Source organism: Aricia agestis, chromosome 4, assembly GCF_905147365.1.
Source record: "Aricia agestis chromosome 4, ilAriAges1.1, whole genome shotgun sequence".
NCBI lineage: Eukaryota > Metazoa > Arthropoda > Insecta > Lepidoptera > Lycaenidae > Aricia > Aricia agestis.
Window position 1 is genome coordinate 5,216,545 of NC_056409.1, and position 17,488 is coordinate 5,234,032.

General features: G+C 33.3%; 1 protein-coding gene across 1 annotated transcript; it reads right to left on the reverse strand.

Annotated features, from left to right (window-relative positions):
• Positions 1-9,732: 9,732 nt before the first annotated feature.
• On the reverse strand, positions 9,733-16,660 carry LOC121726235 (Hermansky-Pudlak syndrome 5 protein homolog). Its single transcript, XM_042113488.1, has 5 exons — positions 16,391-16,660; positions 15,909-16,019; positions 14,743-14,979; positions 11,039-13,276; positions 9,733-10,282 (listed from the first exon to the last, which is right to left on the reverse strand). The coding sequence occupies exons 1-5, from the start codon at positions 16,484-16,486 to the stop codon at positions 9,944-9,946; spliced, it is 3,021 nt and encodes a 1,006-aa protein (XP_041969422.1). The 5' UTR covers positions 16,487-16,660; the 3' UTR covers positions 9,733-9,943.
• Positions 16,661-17,488: the final 828 nt, after the last annotated feature.

Genomic DNA, 17,488 nt, shown 5'->3' on the forward strand with positions numbered 1-17,488 from the left:
TGCCACGTTATTGATTTTATATAATTTATCTCAATTATTGTTATAATAATTATTTAAATTTTTTTTGAATTCTAGATTTTCTTTAACCTCAACACAGAACTTTTATTTTCGTACAAGTTTTTTTTTATTGGTAGCTCTCTATTTCTATTTATTTTTCCAAAAAAAATTTGACGAAATTATTACTCACTTTTTTTTTCTTTTTACTTTCAGACTTCAGTAAATTTTAGAGTACTTAACGTAATTTTTAAAGCCGATTGTATAGTACAATTGGCTGGCGCGGGCGGTACTTTTTTAATAAATATAATATTTTATTTTCAAGGTGTGTGCTCGTGAAGTATAGTATGCCAGTAATTTTATGTATTCGTGAATATAGCTGTAGGAAAATACTTAAGCGTATAAATAAATTATTGTGTATGTGACTTAACCGATTACGTAGCATGTATAATTAGAAAATGTGTAAGAGGTTAGAACAGTGACGTTAAATTATTTATTTTTTATGTTGAGCCCGTTGTACATAACGATTTTGTGGACGTTAATTGTGGTTATTTAATCGTAATACAGATCTCGATCGATTTCTTTTCATCCGCCATTTTGTCTCCGATTTGCCGCCATCTTGTTTTTGGTTTCTACAAATTGTTATGCAAATTTCATTATTTTGTACTTACATTGTTATTTTTATTGCTTTATGTCGATTGAGAATTGTTAAAGTTTCAAACTCAGTGCATATGAAGTAGACTTAGGTTTTATTACCTAGTAGGCATAAACCGGGACACATTTATCTGAAATTGTGCCAAAACCCAAAAGTTTAATAAAAAGTATATATAAAATGTATATAGTTTTATTTTACATCCACACCTCCAACGTCAATGTTTCATTAAATATTTGAGTTACTGAATTTTTAATGACAGTATTGGGTTATAAAGTCCTAATTTTATTTTGCCTAATTTGGGCAAGTAAACAAGTAAAGATCAGGGGCTAAATGTCAAACTTTTTACTTCTCTTTGCCGTGAAGACATTAACTAGAATTTGCATGACATCGAAACAGCGCATCTAGTGGCAAACTATGGTAACTAATTCGATGCCAAAATACAGTTTCGTTGTACTCCAGGGAGCCTAGTGTGAGTTTTTTGTTTGACATTCGATCGTGAACGCGTTTGGCGTTTACTAAGATTTTGTATGGGAGCTGGGCTCACTCCCGTGAGCATCGCTAGGTGGCATTGTACAATTCCCATACAAAATCTTAGTAAACGCCAAACGCGTTCACGATCGAATGTCAAACAAAAAACTCATACTCGGCACCCTGTTAACATCCTGACAGTGAGAAGTGACTAGACTTAATATTCAACATAGGTGTAGGTCTACCAGAATCTGATGGCAAAAAGTGAGAAATTAAATTGACTCTAGCAATACCGGGGTAAATGGAACAAAACATTTTGATTCTTTTTTCCTTATAGCAGCTTATTCTGTGTGTGAAACATGCAAATATAAAAATTTATATTAAATAAAATATACAGATATTTTTTTTAAATCTGCCGTCAAAATTTGCCATAAGATTCTGGTAGACCTATACTTGCATTCTCTATCTACTTGCACTGTACATGACAATGCAATGTATTAAAAAAAACTTAAAAATTTCATAACTTTCTATTATCTACATCTCGCAGGTTTATATACATCGATATGGTTACAGTTCGTTACAAAAATACTACATAAATGTTTACAGTTAAGTACATTACATTTGATTAGATATTATATAATCGCCGACGTACACTTTGATCTTTAATTTCCATAATGATAGTCGAAAATTCCAGATCAGCGAACATTGTACCATCGGAGGAAATTATTCATAGGCAGATGGCAATGTAACTAACACTACTACCCATGAATAAAATGTTCTGATCTTAACATAGATTACCAGCAGAAGCCACTATATTTATAATCAATCAGAAAATAGTATGAGTTACTTATACCTAAGATTTCATAACAGTCATTAAAAAACTTAATATTTGAACTAAATAAATACCATTTAAATATCATAACTATGATATAATACAGCAAATGGGTAATATCAACATGGCAACATTAACTTTAATAAAGACATTAATATAATGTATTACCTAATGACAAAAAATGAAATATTTTGTTTTGTTATATTTATACTAGTACGGGAGCCCTAGACCATTTTTTTATGGGAACAAATATAATGACCACCAAAAAATGCAATGATACCCTAAACTTGTTTACCAAAAAATGATAATTAACACCAAAAAAATAAAGTCCAAAATTGCAATACTACCAGCTATTTTAGTCACAACACTTCAAATTATTGTAATCGATCACCAAATAAAGTAAATGATCACCAAATATAGTAAATGACCACCAAATATAGTAAATGATCACCAAATATAGTAAATGATCACTAAATATAGTAAATGATCACCAAATATAGTAAATGATCACTAAATATAGTAAATGATCACCAAATATAGTAAATGATCACCAAATCCTTGTGAGCAAATCAATGCGATATATTTTCTGTCCAAATAAATCACTACGATTGACAAAACATGTAAGCATATTATTAACAAAATAGTCGGCCAAGTGTGAGTCGGACATGGAGGGTTCCTTACCGTTATAGAACAAAATTAGACCTAAAATAGTGTTTTTGTATGGGAGCCCCTTTTAAATTATTATTACCTAATTATTGAAGTTAACATAATATAATCAAGGCCTTTGCGAAAATTTCAACGTGCCTACCGGTTGCCATTATTGATATAGAGCAAAAAAGGCCAAAAATAACGTTTGTTGTATGGGAGCCCCCCTTAAATATTTACTTTATTTTGTTTTAGTACTGGTTGTTACAGCGGAAACAAATAATATACACAATCTGTGAAATTTTTAGAAGTCTAGCTGGAGTGGTTCTTGAGATACAGCCTAGGCCCTAGACACAGTATAGCAATATTAGTCCTAGAGAAAGACAGACGGACAGACTCAGTAATAGAGTCCCGTTTTTAGGGTTCCGTACCCAAAGGGTACAAACGGGACTCTTTTACTAAGAATTCGATGTCTATCTGTCCGTCTATCTGACTTCTTCTCTTTAATAGGATATTTGCTAAATAAAAATATATTTGGTTAAAATTTTACAATAAAATGCTAACGTATAATGTTGGTGATCGTTTACTACTTTTGGTTATAACAATGATTTATTTGGAGTCATTTTGCATAAATAGGATAGCGAGATAATAAATCTTTGGTGATCATTTTACATTAAAATGTTGGTGATCATTTACTAATTTTGGTGATCATTTTACTTTAAAATGCTAGTATAATGTTGGTGATCATTTACTATTTTTGGCTTTAAGATGTTAAATCTTTGGTTATCATTTTACATTAAAATGGTGGTCTGTATTTTGGTGATCGTTTACTATTTTTGTCTGTGAAATGGTACTATTTCTGGTGATCAGTTAATTATAAGCCTTTTTTTATTACTATCATTTTGATAAGACGAACAACATTTATATCTGCGAAAAATAAAAATGGTTTACACTATTTAGCCTGTAACTACTATATTATAATTATTATACACATTTTTATTGTATTTTTTTTAATATTTTAAGTGTTATGTTTGATTATTAATTCATAAATAATAGTCATTCAAAACGTAATGAATTAATGAAGCACTATAATATTATCCCATCAATGAAGTGGCACCCGGCTGTCGCATTTAAACTATTATATTATAAATCTATTGTGTCTGCGATTCCCATGATCGAGGGAATAATAATTAATATTTACGTGGACTCTCCGGGCGAGCACACCCGCGCGGCGCGCCTTGACGACGCCCAATTCGCAAAGTGCAGCAGAAAGCGTAATATTTTAATTTCGCCATAACATTAAAACCAAACGTCCAATTTTAATCATTCAAAGACTAAATATTATCTACATTAACTGTACTCAGTAATGAAATAATTTATTTTGATAAGAATTAATGCCATGAGTAAAAAAAGGCATTTAAATGTTGTCCAAAAACATATCAAGATTTTTTAATAAAAAAATGGTGATTGTGCCTCAGTCAACATAGATAGGTATAGTTCGTCGCGGACTTTTTTGTAGATATTTAAAAGATCTACAATTACTTAGAACATTTTATGGTTTAGGCATATCTTTTATAGTTTGGGCAGCGTAGGGTCAAGGAGGCAACAGTGACTCAGTCGACAACAGTGACTCATATAAGTTTCCACGTTAAGAGAAATCATAATTAGGTTTGTTTCTTTCACACATTGTAACACGTGACCCTCAAGCACATTTGAACTAGTCGGCCGGCAGGTGGAGTGCCGTTAGGTTGTGTTATAGACAGAAAACAAATTCCGCGTTGATAAATTTTAATTTTAAGGTAAGTTTCTTTGGATTTTTTTGCGTAAAACAATAGCAATTAGTTATAACTATTATATTTGCTGGTTGATAGATATAGTATAATCTTCATTTATACAGTTTTTTTACGAGATTGGATTTTGGTTTTGTTATTACAAATCGAAATTTTCAAAATGGCGTAGGCGTGCACAGTGGCTCAATTTTGAAAAGTACACAGTGGCTCGTGAGTCACTGTGTACCTATGTACTAATACTTCTAATTTAAATACTTATATTTTCTATATTTATTTATTTTAATTGCTATAGTTAAAGGCAAAATTGTTTGTTCTTTAGAATGCCACGACCTCAAGAAGAAAGAAAAATTGGTAATGTCCCTGCCGAGAGTATAAGAAAAGGATTGATATTAATTCGAAACGGAGAATCTATACGTAAGGCTTCGGACAATGTTGGAGTCTCTTTTGCCACTTTAAAACGATACCATCATAAATTTAATGTTTATATATTTTTTTAAGTTTGTGATAATACTAAGAGTAGACATATTATTATTTAAGTACTTTATTTTATAAGAAAACTCATTGTTAACATAGTTTGTAGAATGTTGGCAAAATTGTTAATTCGACTGGATACTAAGTCAATAAAATTGATCTTTAAGTTTGTTTTAGTGTAAGAGAAATAAAAACTTATTTGTTTTTTCTTTAATTAATAAATAAAACCTGGATTAATTCTCGATTTTTTTATTACTCCTTTTGATGAGTCACTGTGTACCTTTAGAGCCACTGTGGACCACAGGGTTGGGTCACTGTGTACACATGGGTGTGCACAGTGGCTCAAAAGTTTTATTTTTATTTTCTATTATTTATTTTATTTTTTACTTATTTTATGGATTTGTGTTGATTCAAAATTAAACTATAATAGTTAATTAACAATATGCAAAAGTTTCACATTAATCCCGTCATAATTTATATTTAATTTACCTTTTTGAAAAACATATGAGTCACTGTTGCCTCCTTGACCCTACGCGAAAAAAGTAACATTTCTGGTTGATTTTTTACACCTTGCGTCCGAAAATCCCAAATATCTTACGGAACCCTATTTTTTTCCAAAATAAAATTTAGCCTATGTTCAGCAGAATTAATGTAGGATTCCAATGGTTAAAGAATCTTTCAAATCGGTCCAGTAGTTTCGGAGCCTATTCAAGACAAACAAACAATTAAATCTTTCCTCTTTATAATAGTAGTATTATTAACCTACCAATATCTCCCGTACTATACTGTTATATGTATTTAAAAAAAGATTACAAGATCAAGTAGACCTCTTAATTTTTTTAACTAAAACACATTGGAGCAAGCTATTTTACCTATAATAGGTAATCAATATAATCATTAATCATGCATTTTGCCAACTTTTCCGAGAACCAAACTTATCTTTGGTTCAAAACGAGGCTAGTTAAAGATTTCATGCAAATTATGACAATAATTTTTATTGCAGTTTAGTAGGTATAGGTTGGCTTCACTGATGAGTGATAAACTAATGATTTAAAAGGTTCATAAATATAGCTGTAAAAGCGACTTTATAACATCTTTATGAGATATTTTTCTAAAGTGTTCACACTTATCGCTAAATATCCATGTTCGTAATGATTTCGCGAAAGAGATCATTGTTTAAAGTTAGTTAAAGAAGTTATAATTAGTATCACGAACTTGTCGAATCGGAATGCCGCGTTCTACTCTAACAAACGTGAAATGACGTTGTTAGAGCAGGACGCGGCATTCTGATTCGATCGTTTAAGTCGCAAAACGGTTTCGTTGTAGGCCTCCAGAATTTTTGGGCCTAACGCGATACTAGCGCCTCTAGGGGCAAATTTATACGCCCTCATTGGTGAATAATACTTAAATGAACTCGGAACCTGCGCAATGGGTTATTTATTCACTCTTTCCTTAACGCAATTATACGAGTACTATAATAATTATTGTAATTGCTGCGTGTTATAATGTGAAGGCCCCTTTTCACTTGAGCCAAGATGGACTATGATAAAAGGGAATATTACGCATAGGTCGGAACAGAGGGCGCTACTAACACATACAGTAAACTAGATGACGCCCGCAACTCCGTTGCGGCAAAATTTGTTTATCGCGCAGGAACCGTACATTTTCCCGGGATAAAAAGTATCCTATGTCCTTTCCCGGGACTCAAAGTATCTCCATGCCAAATTTCAGCAAAATCGGTTCAGCGGTTTGGGCGTGAAGAGGTAACAGACAGACAGACAGACAGATGGATAGACAGACAGACACACTTTTGCATTTATAATATTAGTATGGATATAATCCGACCTAAGCCCGACACGTTACACACGTCATATCAGAACATTCGAAAGACGAATAAAACTTTTTGTTTACTGTCTATGCTGGTGCTGCCACTAGCGTGAAAACATTGCAGTAATATATCCTATCAATACAGACGAATTGCATGTATTCCATTCATGATAGTCCAACTTCAAGACGCTACATAACATGTAGTCCATTAAAATGTTACAATTTTAGGACCGAATATTGCATTTATCAGAGGACGCAATTTTATTTTTGGAATATGTTAGGGGGGGTCAATAGAAGCTTAACCTCAAGTATGTGGGGTCGCCGCCCTTGTCCCCCGGCCGCCATCTTGAAAAAAGGGGTGACAACACTATTTTCGCGATAACTCGGAAACTATACGTCTTACAAAAAAATTGTTAGAACATAATTTGTTGCAAATTTTTTTGGATATAAATATGTTCATATAACTTTTTACCCTAAATTAAAAAGTTATATGCAAAAAATTGAGATTATTTTAAAGTTTTCTTATTACTTTTAAACTTTGTTTAATACATTTTCCAAAAAAATAAATATCTCAGACCAATCTTGAAGATAATCTTTTCAGAAAAAGATCCTGCGATCCTCAGATCTCATGAAATAATTTTCTGCAGATACAAAGGAAACTGTGGAAGCATGTGTGGCTGCAAAAAGGTAGGCCAGAAATGCTTTACAGTATAGTAGGCTTATGTAGACTAGTATAGTAGCGTACTATAATATAGTATGCATAAACATATGTGGTATATAATAGTAGGCATACCGCAGACGCAGAAAAGCAGGCCTGAAATGTTCTACAGAAAAGTAGGAATACTGTAGAGCATTTAAGGTCTACTTTTCTGCCATACATGGTTCCATCGTTTTCTTTGTATCTGCAAAAAATTAATTTCATGAGATCGGGGGGGGGATCGAGGGATCTTTTACTGAAAATATCTTCTACAAGGTTGGTCTGAGGTTTTTTTTTTTTTTTTTTTAAATGTATTAAACGAAGTTAAAACGTAATAAGAAAAATAAAAATAAAAAATCTTACTTTCTTGCTTATTATAACTTTTTAATTTTTAATTTAGGGTAAAAAGTTATTTAAACATATTTGTAGGCAAAATAATTTGCAACAAACTATATTCGGACAAATTTTTTGTAAGACGTATAGTTTCCGAGTTATCGTGAAATAGTGGTGTGATCACCCTTTTTTTTTTTCAAGATAGCGGCCGTGGGACAAGGGTGGCGACCCCACAAACTTTAGGTTAAGCTTCTGTTGACACCTCAACACATCACAAAAATAAAATTGCGTCCTCTAATAAACGCGAAGCTCATGTAACATTTCAATGGACTAATGTTTAAATAGATTAAGTTATACACGGTTAGTACAAGACAATTTTATACATAAGAGTTTAGCAAAATAACAACAGTTTCGTTTAAGAAACAGTATCATACAACATGACATTATTTGTCAAAAATATTGTTACAGTTTGTAGTATGTAATATCAAATGTATAAAGATATATCTAAAGCGGAATAAGTTAGGGCAGTTAATGTAGGTATGTACAACAATAAGAGACTATACAGCATGACTGGTGAGACATGTTCAATACGTGATATTTGGCTATTATATTAGTTGAAAAAAATAATATCAATTGATCACTGAGTAAGTGTAGCTTAAAGTTAAATAATTATTCACCCAACGCATGGACACCGCGCGCGGGAGGGGTAGCGCGCGACGCGGGGCGCATGCCGCCGCGCCGCCGCATAGTAATTCACTAAGTGTCCAAAATTCATTTATTTAAAGGGAAATTTGGTCAAAAATTAAGTACCTAATTTTATTACATAATTATAATGAGAATCGAGTACCGAGTACTCTCCTTAAGTGTCGATGATGTCTCACCAGTCATGCTAATAACACTATAGAGTGTTACAAAACAAATTGATAATACTTTAGAGTGTGTCAGAATCCTCTGTTATACAGGGTCAGTTCTATAGAACTCACTGTAAAAGAAGCAGCGCTGAAAGAGCAAATTTTATTTTTTACTTTCGTATGGCGAAACTCGTGACGCTTGCGCATACAAATCACAAAAAAAAATTGGTCTTTTAGCACTGTTACTTTCATACACACTAGTGTTGGTAAAAATAGCATTAGCAATAATAATTAATTGCTAAATGCCCATTAGCAATAATAATTAATTGTTAAATGCCCATTAGCAATTTTTTTTTTAATGAAATAAAGGGGCAAACGAGCAAACGGGTCACCTGATAGAAAGCCGTTCGTGCACCATTCGTGCCGAAGCATGGCTCTCCCAGGTATAAATTAATCGTACTTGCTAAAAAATACGATTCCTAATATCATCGTGCGTAGCAATAGTCTGCGTTCATAATAAAAATCACGTGCGCGCTGTTTCGCACCGCGGTGCTAATAATTGTTATATTTCACTCGATGCAAAATAATGCTCGACGCGAGCGGTGCGATGCGAACAGATAATTCACGATGCCTCGTTTTTAGCAAATAGTAAAGCAATAATACTTAGCATGCTGTGACATCAAAATTAGCATGTTAATGAAATTAATACAAAATAGCATTAATTCCCATTACTAATACACACCTTAAAGTATTATCACTTAGTTTTGTTACACCCTGTATAATGTTTGGTCCTTGTCTGTTACATTATAATACGCGATTGATAAACAAGGACGAAACATTGTATGGCATATACACTGCGTTATGTGTGACTAACTTATTAGTAAGTTATATATAAAAATCAAGTTACGTCTACTTGATTTGTAAATGTAATAAAATAATCAATTTGATCTGCAAATCGAAAAATATTATAAACCTATGTGGAAAAAGTGGAACTATAAATGGCACTTCTTAAAAGTATGTGATTAATTTGAACTTAATCTAGTCTATTTTTAACTGAAATAAGAATTTCAAGTAGTTTCAGTTATTTCTCGGAAATAATTCGAGCGAAAAAACTTAAAATAAACAATAACAGTGGTTAGAAATAAGCTGATTTGAAAAAATTGAAAATAAAACTCTATTTTATATAAATACTAATAAAAAAATCTTATATAGTTAATACAGTTAGGGTTTGTTCACATCAAAAACGATTGGAGCCGCTTGCACTGTCCGGAAGAATTCATTTCATGTGACCACACCCGAATAGAACCAGGTAAGTAACCTTGTTTTATTAATTAAATAATAAATAAATAATATAAACATCTATTTACAATATTGTTTACGTTACAGAGGGCAAGAGGGGCACAATCTAATTTTATTCAAGTCTAAACATGTGCCGTGAAAAGTGTGGCCACACTTAAAAACCCAGAGTCCGCCATCTTGGATCAACACCTCGTTGTGTAATGGCAACCCACAGAGTGAACAGTCCGGAATAGTATTCAGTGTTGTCATAGTGAATAAAATGTCGTGTAATATTGTGTTCTGCGAGTCTTTTTCTCTGAAGTACGTGAATTTCTCGTAAACATCCTTCAATCCCCAGTAGGGTGAGGTCGCAGCTACGGTAAGAGGTAAAGCCGTGTTTTTTATATTCCCATCAGTTATGCTGTTGAGAAGTTTGCACACCTGGAAATAAGCAAAATAAATAAGTTATAATACTGCAGGCTTAGCATTAAGGCGGGGATTAATCTCAATCCAAAACGGTAACCTAGCACACAACCAAAGACCAAGCGTATACGCATCGCAATAAGATTCATTTTAGCTTAGCATAAAACTGTAGTTACTAGGGGCGGATCTTCTCTATTTTTCATGTATTTTTAAAATATCTTTGGAAATAAATATTAAGAAACAAAATTGTTGGGTTCAGAAGATTTTAATATAGATTTACTAACAATTTATTCAAATAAACTGTATAATTATCCTAGTTAATACTTATATTTCGATGAAATAGATTTTTATCGGAGGTGAGTTTGTAAATTAATAACTTACAGCCAAAGTATTACGTTTTATTAAAATGTTTATGGTTTAAAGTATTTTAAATATTGTGCTTTATATCCCATATTTTTAACATTTCGTTATTATATTGGAACTAGGTAAACCGGGAGTCACGGAATAACAAATTGGGGTTTATCCTCGCCTTAATATAGCAGAAATGAGAAAGAACAGTCTTTTATGATTTTAGGAATTTTGAAAGAAGATTTCTCTTGTCTAACTGTTACTTTGCGTATTATTCCGCGGAAGACAGATAACGTAGAAGAAAACACTTTCTATAGTTGAAATTGTTACCATGGTTGACATGCAGATTAAAATAAATTATTATATTTTATCTAAGGTCAATAATCAACTTATAAAACAGGGAGATATAAAATTAATGAGACTTACCTCATTTCTCGATTCTTCGTATTCATACGAGCTGTACAAACAGTTGACTAGAGGGACAGCGATAATGACGTCGAATTTCTCAAACAGACTCACTAATATACACGAGTGATAGAACTTTATCGTCAAAGCGCCCTTTTCTACCAAGTGTGAGTGTTTTTTTATCAATTCAATCGCCTTCTTCCCGCCAACCGACTTGATTATTAACGATCCTAGTAGATCCCAACTGAGAGTATCCTTTACCGAGATGTGGTCAAACTTTTTGTCACAATTCAAGCAGATATTCGCATACAACGTAGCATACAACTGTATGGCGCGTTCCCACGTGTCGATGGTAAACTGCGGGAGGAAAGAATGCAGGAGATTTTCGTCGAGCATCTGAAGAAGTACTCTCAAAACATTCACGAGATCTTCGTTGCGTCGCAGATACAGTATCTTCTTCCAGAGATGCGGCATCCTTTTGCACACTTCATAGCATTGCTCCTTCGTCTGACTAGACCACTGCATCTCTATGAATTCGTCTATCAATTCCGAAAACACGGGCATCTGACTGCTCCGCACGTACGGCAAGGGGAACCCACACTCGCATCCGATGTTCATGAGCATCTGATTCTTTATGTTTACAGCTATACACGAATCTACAAAGTATTTATACAACGTCTCGTCTTTTATAATAACATCTAAATATTCAGATTTATGCGCGCAGCTATTTAAATGAGTAAGAAATATATTGTTAGGTACAAATTTAGATTCGTCCAAAACTCCTATAGATATGCAGTAGTTTTCTAGTGACAGCATTAGGTCGTAGATTCTATTAATATCACAGGCGTGGCTTTGAATGATTGAAGATAAATTCGATACATCTGCTTCCTTATTGACTAAACTTAATCTTGAATATTGATACAGCTTTTTGCAGATATCGTTTTCTATGTCTACATTATTGTCTACTTCTATGGTATCTTGACTAGATTCCTTGTAAATAATATCATCTACACTCTGAGGAACATCTTCGTTTACGTATTCGTCTCTAGGTATCCATTTTGGTGTAGCATCATTGTCTTGTGCATTTATATGCAAAGTATCGTTTTTATCTGTACTCATATGCTTCATTTTCTCCTCAAAGTCTTCCCATTTCTCTTTTAAACGTTGTTTGCTGGAAATAAGTTTGTCCGAAACGGTCACTTGAAGCCCTTTTAGAGCTTGTAGTGGATCTGGTGCTATAGCGAAAACATTATCACCAGTGTTCTTCATTTCTACATCATCGTCTAATAGGAGCTGATTATTATACGAATTTTCTACTACATAAACACCAGATTTCAATTGGGCCACCTCATTAGATTTAAGGGAGTCAAATTTGTCAAAAATACATTCTAGGTTTTGGTTTGTTCCATTATTTTGTACTTTCTCCCTTAGCGCGCTCAAAATATGAAGCTTAGGCGACAACTGACGCGACATTAAGAAATCTTTATACAAGGCACATAGTTCAGCACACAGTGTAAATTTTTCGTCCAAAAAGCACTTAATAAGAAATTTTTCTAGACTCAAAAATCTAAGGTTAACTAGCGTACCGTTCGAAAGCCAAACGTATATAACATCACGATATATTTTACATTCATTTATATCTTTGTACTGATTAAACCATACCGTATCATCGACATCTTTCACGTTTAGAAAATACAGAGCACTTTTATTGAATGCGAATATTACGTCATTGACCGAGAATATTTTTGTAAAATTTACAGACTGACCTTCTGAGTTTTCTGTTGTTTCTTCTAAGCACACATTTTCATTGCAATATGTTTCGGCACTTATAATGTTCATTGCATTTTTCGATAGCACCTGTTTGAATTGATGTGTTCTTCGTACCATTCCATCGACAGTGGCTTCCCACAATCGAGATGATGGTCGAGCACAGAACACAACTGTATTATTAAATTCTTCACCAACTAGGAATCCACTATCATCTTCTACTTTATCATACTTTTTTACTTCTGTCAGCTCTGTTTTAGTATCATTGTTGACACCATTAGTTATATGCTGCCCTTTACTAGCAAAACACACGCCAAATTCACCATCTCTCAACTTCTGTCCTATTTGTCTGTATTGTTCTTGTGCTATATTACAAATGTAGCATCTTGTTAAAGTAGACACAAGCAGCATGCTTTCTCTACAGTCCAATTGACAAATTCGAGAATCTAAGCTCATAATTATTTGTGAAGAACTTTGAAACATTGTTTTTGCCTGTAAAGAAATAAAACACTCAAGTTATTTAAATCAGCAGAGACAATCAAATTCAATTTTTTCATTATATAATGTGTCCCGACACCGGTGTCCGATCCTTTAATGTCATGATGTAAGTATGGCATATTTTAACGACAAATTGGCTCTCAAATTTTATCTTTCTCTCACGGTTGTAAAATGGCAGCCATTTTAGTTTTTCTCGGACTTTCACACTAATCTGACCAATACTTTTTATGTAAATATCCTATGAGAATAAATAAGGTCTTATTTGATAGCTTAACTTGTGGACTACGCTCACACAGGCAATATGTTATAAATTTTGTGGAATTAAATACTTACAGAAAAACCAAATTTTTAGGAAAAAAAAAATTGTGAAAAATGTAGCGCATTAAACTGGTTATTTTTAATTTAAAAAAAGAATAACTTCCTTTCTTTCCATCTTAAATAAATTCCTTTACTTATATGCTCTAAGTCAGATAGTCTAGAAGTTATATCTATTTTCTTATGAGATATTGGTCAGATTACTATGAGAGCCAGAGAATTTATATTTTTTACAAAAGTTACAGAAAAAAATATTTGGTAGCCAGTTTGTCGACAAAATATGCCCTACATCATAACCTTATAGGCTCGGACACAATGTAATATGAATAACAATATAAATAGCAGAAAATGTATGTTTGCTTAAACATGCTTACAGTTATTACAGCATATATTATATAAAAGTGCAATAATAGGAATTATACGCCGAGGGCACTACTCTAGCACATAATCTTGGTAAATAATTTGACCAAAATCCGATAATATATTACTATTAGCGGCCCCTAGATGATCAATTTCATTGCCCAATATAACTTATTGTACATTTTTATTAATCTAGGGTCATTAAAAAATATATTGAAAGCACCCGGCTCCCGCCTTTCAATGTCATTGTCAAATAAATTTATCAATATTATTGAAGATAGGATGGTAGGGGCCCACTTATAAGTCATATCAAAATATTGTCAGTAATGTACGTGGGAGAGCCATGCTTCAGCACGAATGGGCCGGCTCAACCGGAGAAATACCACGTTCTCACAGAAAACCGGCGTGAAACAGCGCTTGCGCTGTGTTTCGCCGAGTGAGTGAGTTTACCGGAGGCCCAATCCCCTTCCCTACCCTCCCCTATTCCCTTCCCTTCCCATCCTTACCTTCCCCTATTACCCTGTTCCCTCTTAAAAGGCCGGCAACGCACTTGCAGCTCTTCTGATGCTGCAAGTGTCCATGGGCGACGGAAGTTGCTTTCCATCAGGTGACCCGTTAGCTCGTTTGCCCCCTTATTTCATTAAAAAAAATAAAAAAAATTTGTCCAATACTGAACAAAACTTTTTGCTTACTGTCTATGCAGCTAGTGCTGCAGTCTAGCAAGTAGCATGAAAACATTGCAGTAATCATTTTATTATATATATAACAACTATAAAAGTACTCACAATAAAACTTTGCAGTTGTAGAACAGAAATCTTGCCAATGTCATCACCACTGAAGAGCATGTTTCTGCTCCATATCAAAGCTGTCACTTCATTCCCGCTATGGTCCTTGGAACTTGTGGATGAATATCCTCCGCTATGGAGTTGATCGCATCCTGTCACAGTAACAATTCCTTTGCCATTTGCGAATCCTATGTGTTTCTCATCAATAGATATCGCCAATCGCGTTATGGGACCATCCTGAAGTAGAAAAATGTATGCTCTAAAATTTTTATTTATATGCAAATATTTTTGTTAAGATATTTCCCAAAGTTTTACATACTAACAAAGAAAATTTTGTAAAACCTCTTTACATTAAAAAATTGTAACCATAGATTTAAAAAGTGAATTGAAATATTGGCATCACAAAAACTTACACTTTTACCATTAGGAGTTAAATACATAAGTCTTAAATTTTACTGACAAATCTTAGGATATGCCATAGTTGCGGCTTCAACCATAGCATAAATATTATGTACCATCGAGGAATTTGATTCCTATGCAATTGACAGACCAACGTTATTTGGTCGAATATGTCAATTCAATGTTAATTGTGATCTGTCAGCTGGGTTTGACGTAACGCGACCAAACTACTTAAGTCCCCGATTTGCATAGGAATCAACTTCTCTGATAGTACATAAAATTATTATGCAGTTGAGTTTACAATGTATGAACTACTTTTCAAAATTTTTTTTTTTTTTTTATGAAATAAGGGGGCAAACGAGCAAACGGGTCACCTGATGGAGAGCAACTTCCGTCGCCCATGGACACTCGCAGCATCAGAAGAGCTGCAAGTGCGTTGCTGGCCTTTTAAGAGGGAATAAGGTAATAGGGGAGGGTAGGGAAGGGAAGGGACGGGAATAGTTGAGGGTAGGGAAGGGAATAGGGTAGGGGTAAGGGGATTGGGCCTCCGGTAAACTCACTCGGCGAAACACAGCGCAAGCGCTGTTTCACGTCGGTTTTCTGTGAGAACGTGGTATTTATCCGGTCGAGCCGGCCCATTCGTGCCGAAGCATGGCTCTCCCACGTATCTATTTAAAGGTTATGTAGAAAGGGAGGATGAACCAGATATTTTCTTTACTGTAAATATTATATCTAGAATATTCCCCTTGTAATAACATTACACTAACCTTATTTGGTATTAGCTGTACAAACTCACATGGCCATCTGTTGAAGACGTAAATACCACCGCTAGTCGCTCCAAATGCAATTAGAGATCTTGAGATATCAAAGCATGTGTACTGGAATTTTTAATAAAATAGCTACAAGTTACAACATTTAATGACAACAGTGCTAATGTAATAATGTCATTAGTGTTTTTATAATTAATTGTAATTGGGTATGTTACAATACAGAAGGCTGTTGCTAAGATAATATATGAAATCACTCATAAGATAAAATTGAATCCAAACATACAAAATAAATATTATCAGATAAAACAAAATAATAATACAGAAATATAAACAACAAACACGACTAAGTTGTCTAATACACAGTATTTAAATATATACCTGGCAAGGTTTCAATTATAGTAATCATTTGATTTTGATTTTTTTTATTTAAGACTATTGTATTGTCACATCTGTTCAAATATCATAAAATATCTACTCACCTTTATTCTCTGCACATTTTTAATTGGCGATTTTACTGTTTCAGTTATATCTGGTAGCTCTTGTAAAATATAAGGTGGTAGTTTTGGGAAGGACATCTTCGAATTTCATAGTAGAATAACTGGTTCAATATGTTCTTATTTTGATTTAGTGATTAATGTACAAAATAAAAACGTTGTAAATATGACACAACACCAACGGTAATGTTGAAAATCGAGAAAATTAGAATATATTTAGAAAAAATATACACATTGTAAATCACGAACCACACTCAGCACAGCTGACAACTGACAGGTGACACACCACTGCAGCGTTGACATTGACAATGACAGTGAACAGACATCAAGAAGACAGATTTTTTTTTTCATTATGGCACTTCGGCTATGTAACCATGGCCATGGAGTATATTATGGCGGGAAAACCGTAAAGTTAATATAACTAGCGGAATTATAGAGAAACAAAGGCCTGAACAAGCGATATGTCACTATCAGTAACACTGCGTGGTAAATCTCCGTGAGATACATGACAGTGGAACTAATTTTTTCATCTCTTCATGACGTCCAGTCGGCACATAACGGCACGTTGACAATTCTCTTAGGAAAATGCTTGTGTAAGTGTATACGTCAACAATTTTTTAAACACAGACGTAAATCAATTTCCGTTTCGTTTGACAGCTCGAGGTTGTTGCTCTATTCCGCTAGGTATTTATTTACTTTATGGAGAAAACAATATTCTATAATATTATTACAATTTTCAGCAATTTTCAGTTTAAAAAAAGAACATAATAATATATTATAATAATATTTTTTATAAATATTTACATTGAACAGAACTTGGATATTTCGATCCTTTTCTTAAAGTCGTAAACAAAAGTATCGTCATAATATTTTAATATAGGTAGTCAATTTCAGTTTTCACATTGAATCATATTATTTGAATAACAAAACCACATACTTTGCATATTGACTATTGTCACATAAAGTTTAAGTAGGTAACAATATCGCGTAATGCTAAGTCAACAGGTACAGGAGAGATAAAAATTAGTATTTTATTTTATTAGAAATCATTTGACCTTTCATTCAAAACAATTTATTTTCCAA

Bases quoted from the DNA above. Each gene is read 5' to 3' on its own strand.
- LOC121726235 (XM_042113488.1), bottom strand. From the start codon at position 16,486: ATGTCCTTCCCAAAACTACCACCTTATATTTTACAAGAGCTACCAGAT. The intron at 14,980-15,908 runs GTTAGTGTAATG...TTTCTACTTCAG, and splicing joins TACAGCTAATACCAAATAAG to GATGGTCCCATAACGCGATT. The intron at 13,277-14,742 runs GTGAGTACTTTT...ATTTCTTTACAG, and splicing joins TACAACTGCAAAGTTTTATT to GCAAAAACAATGTTTCAAAG.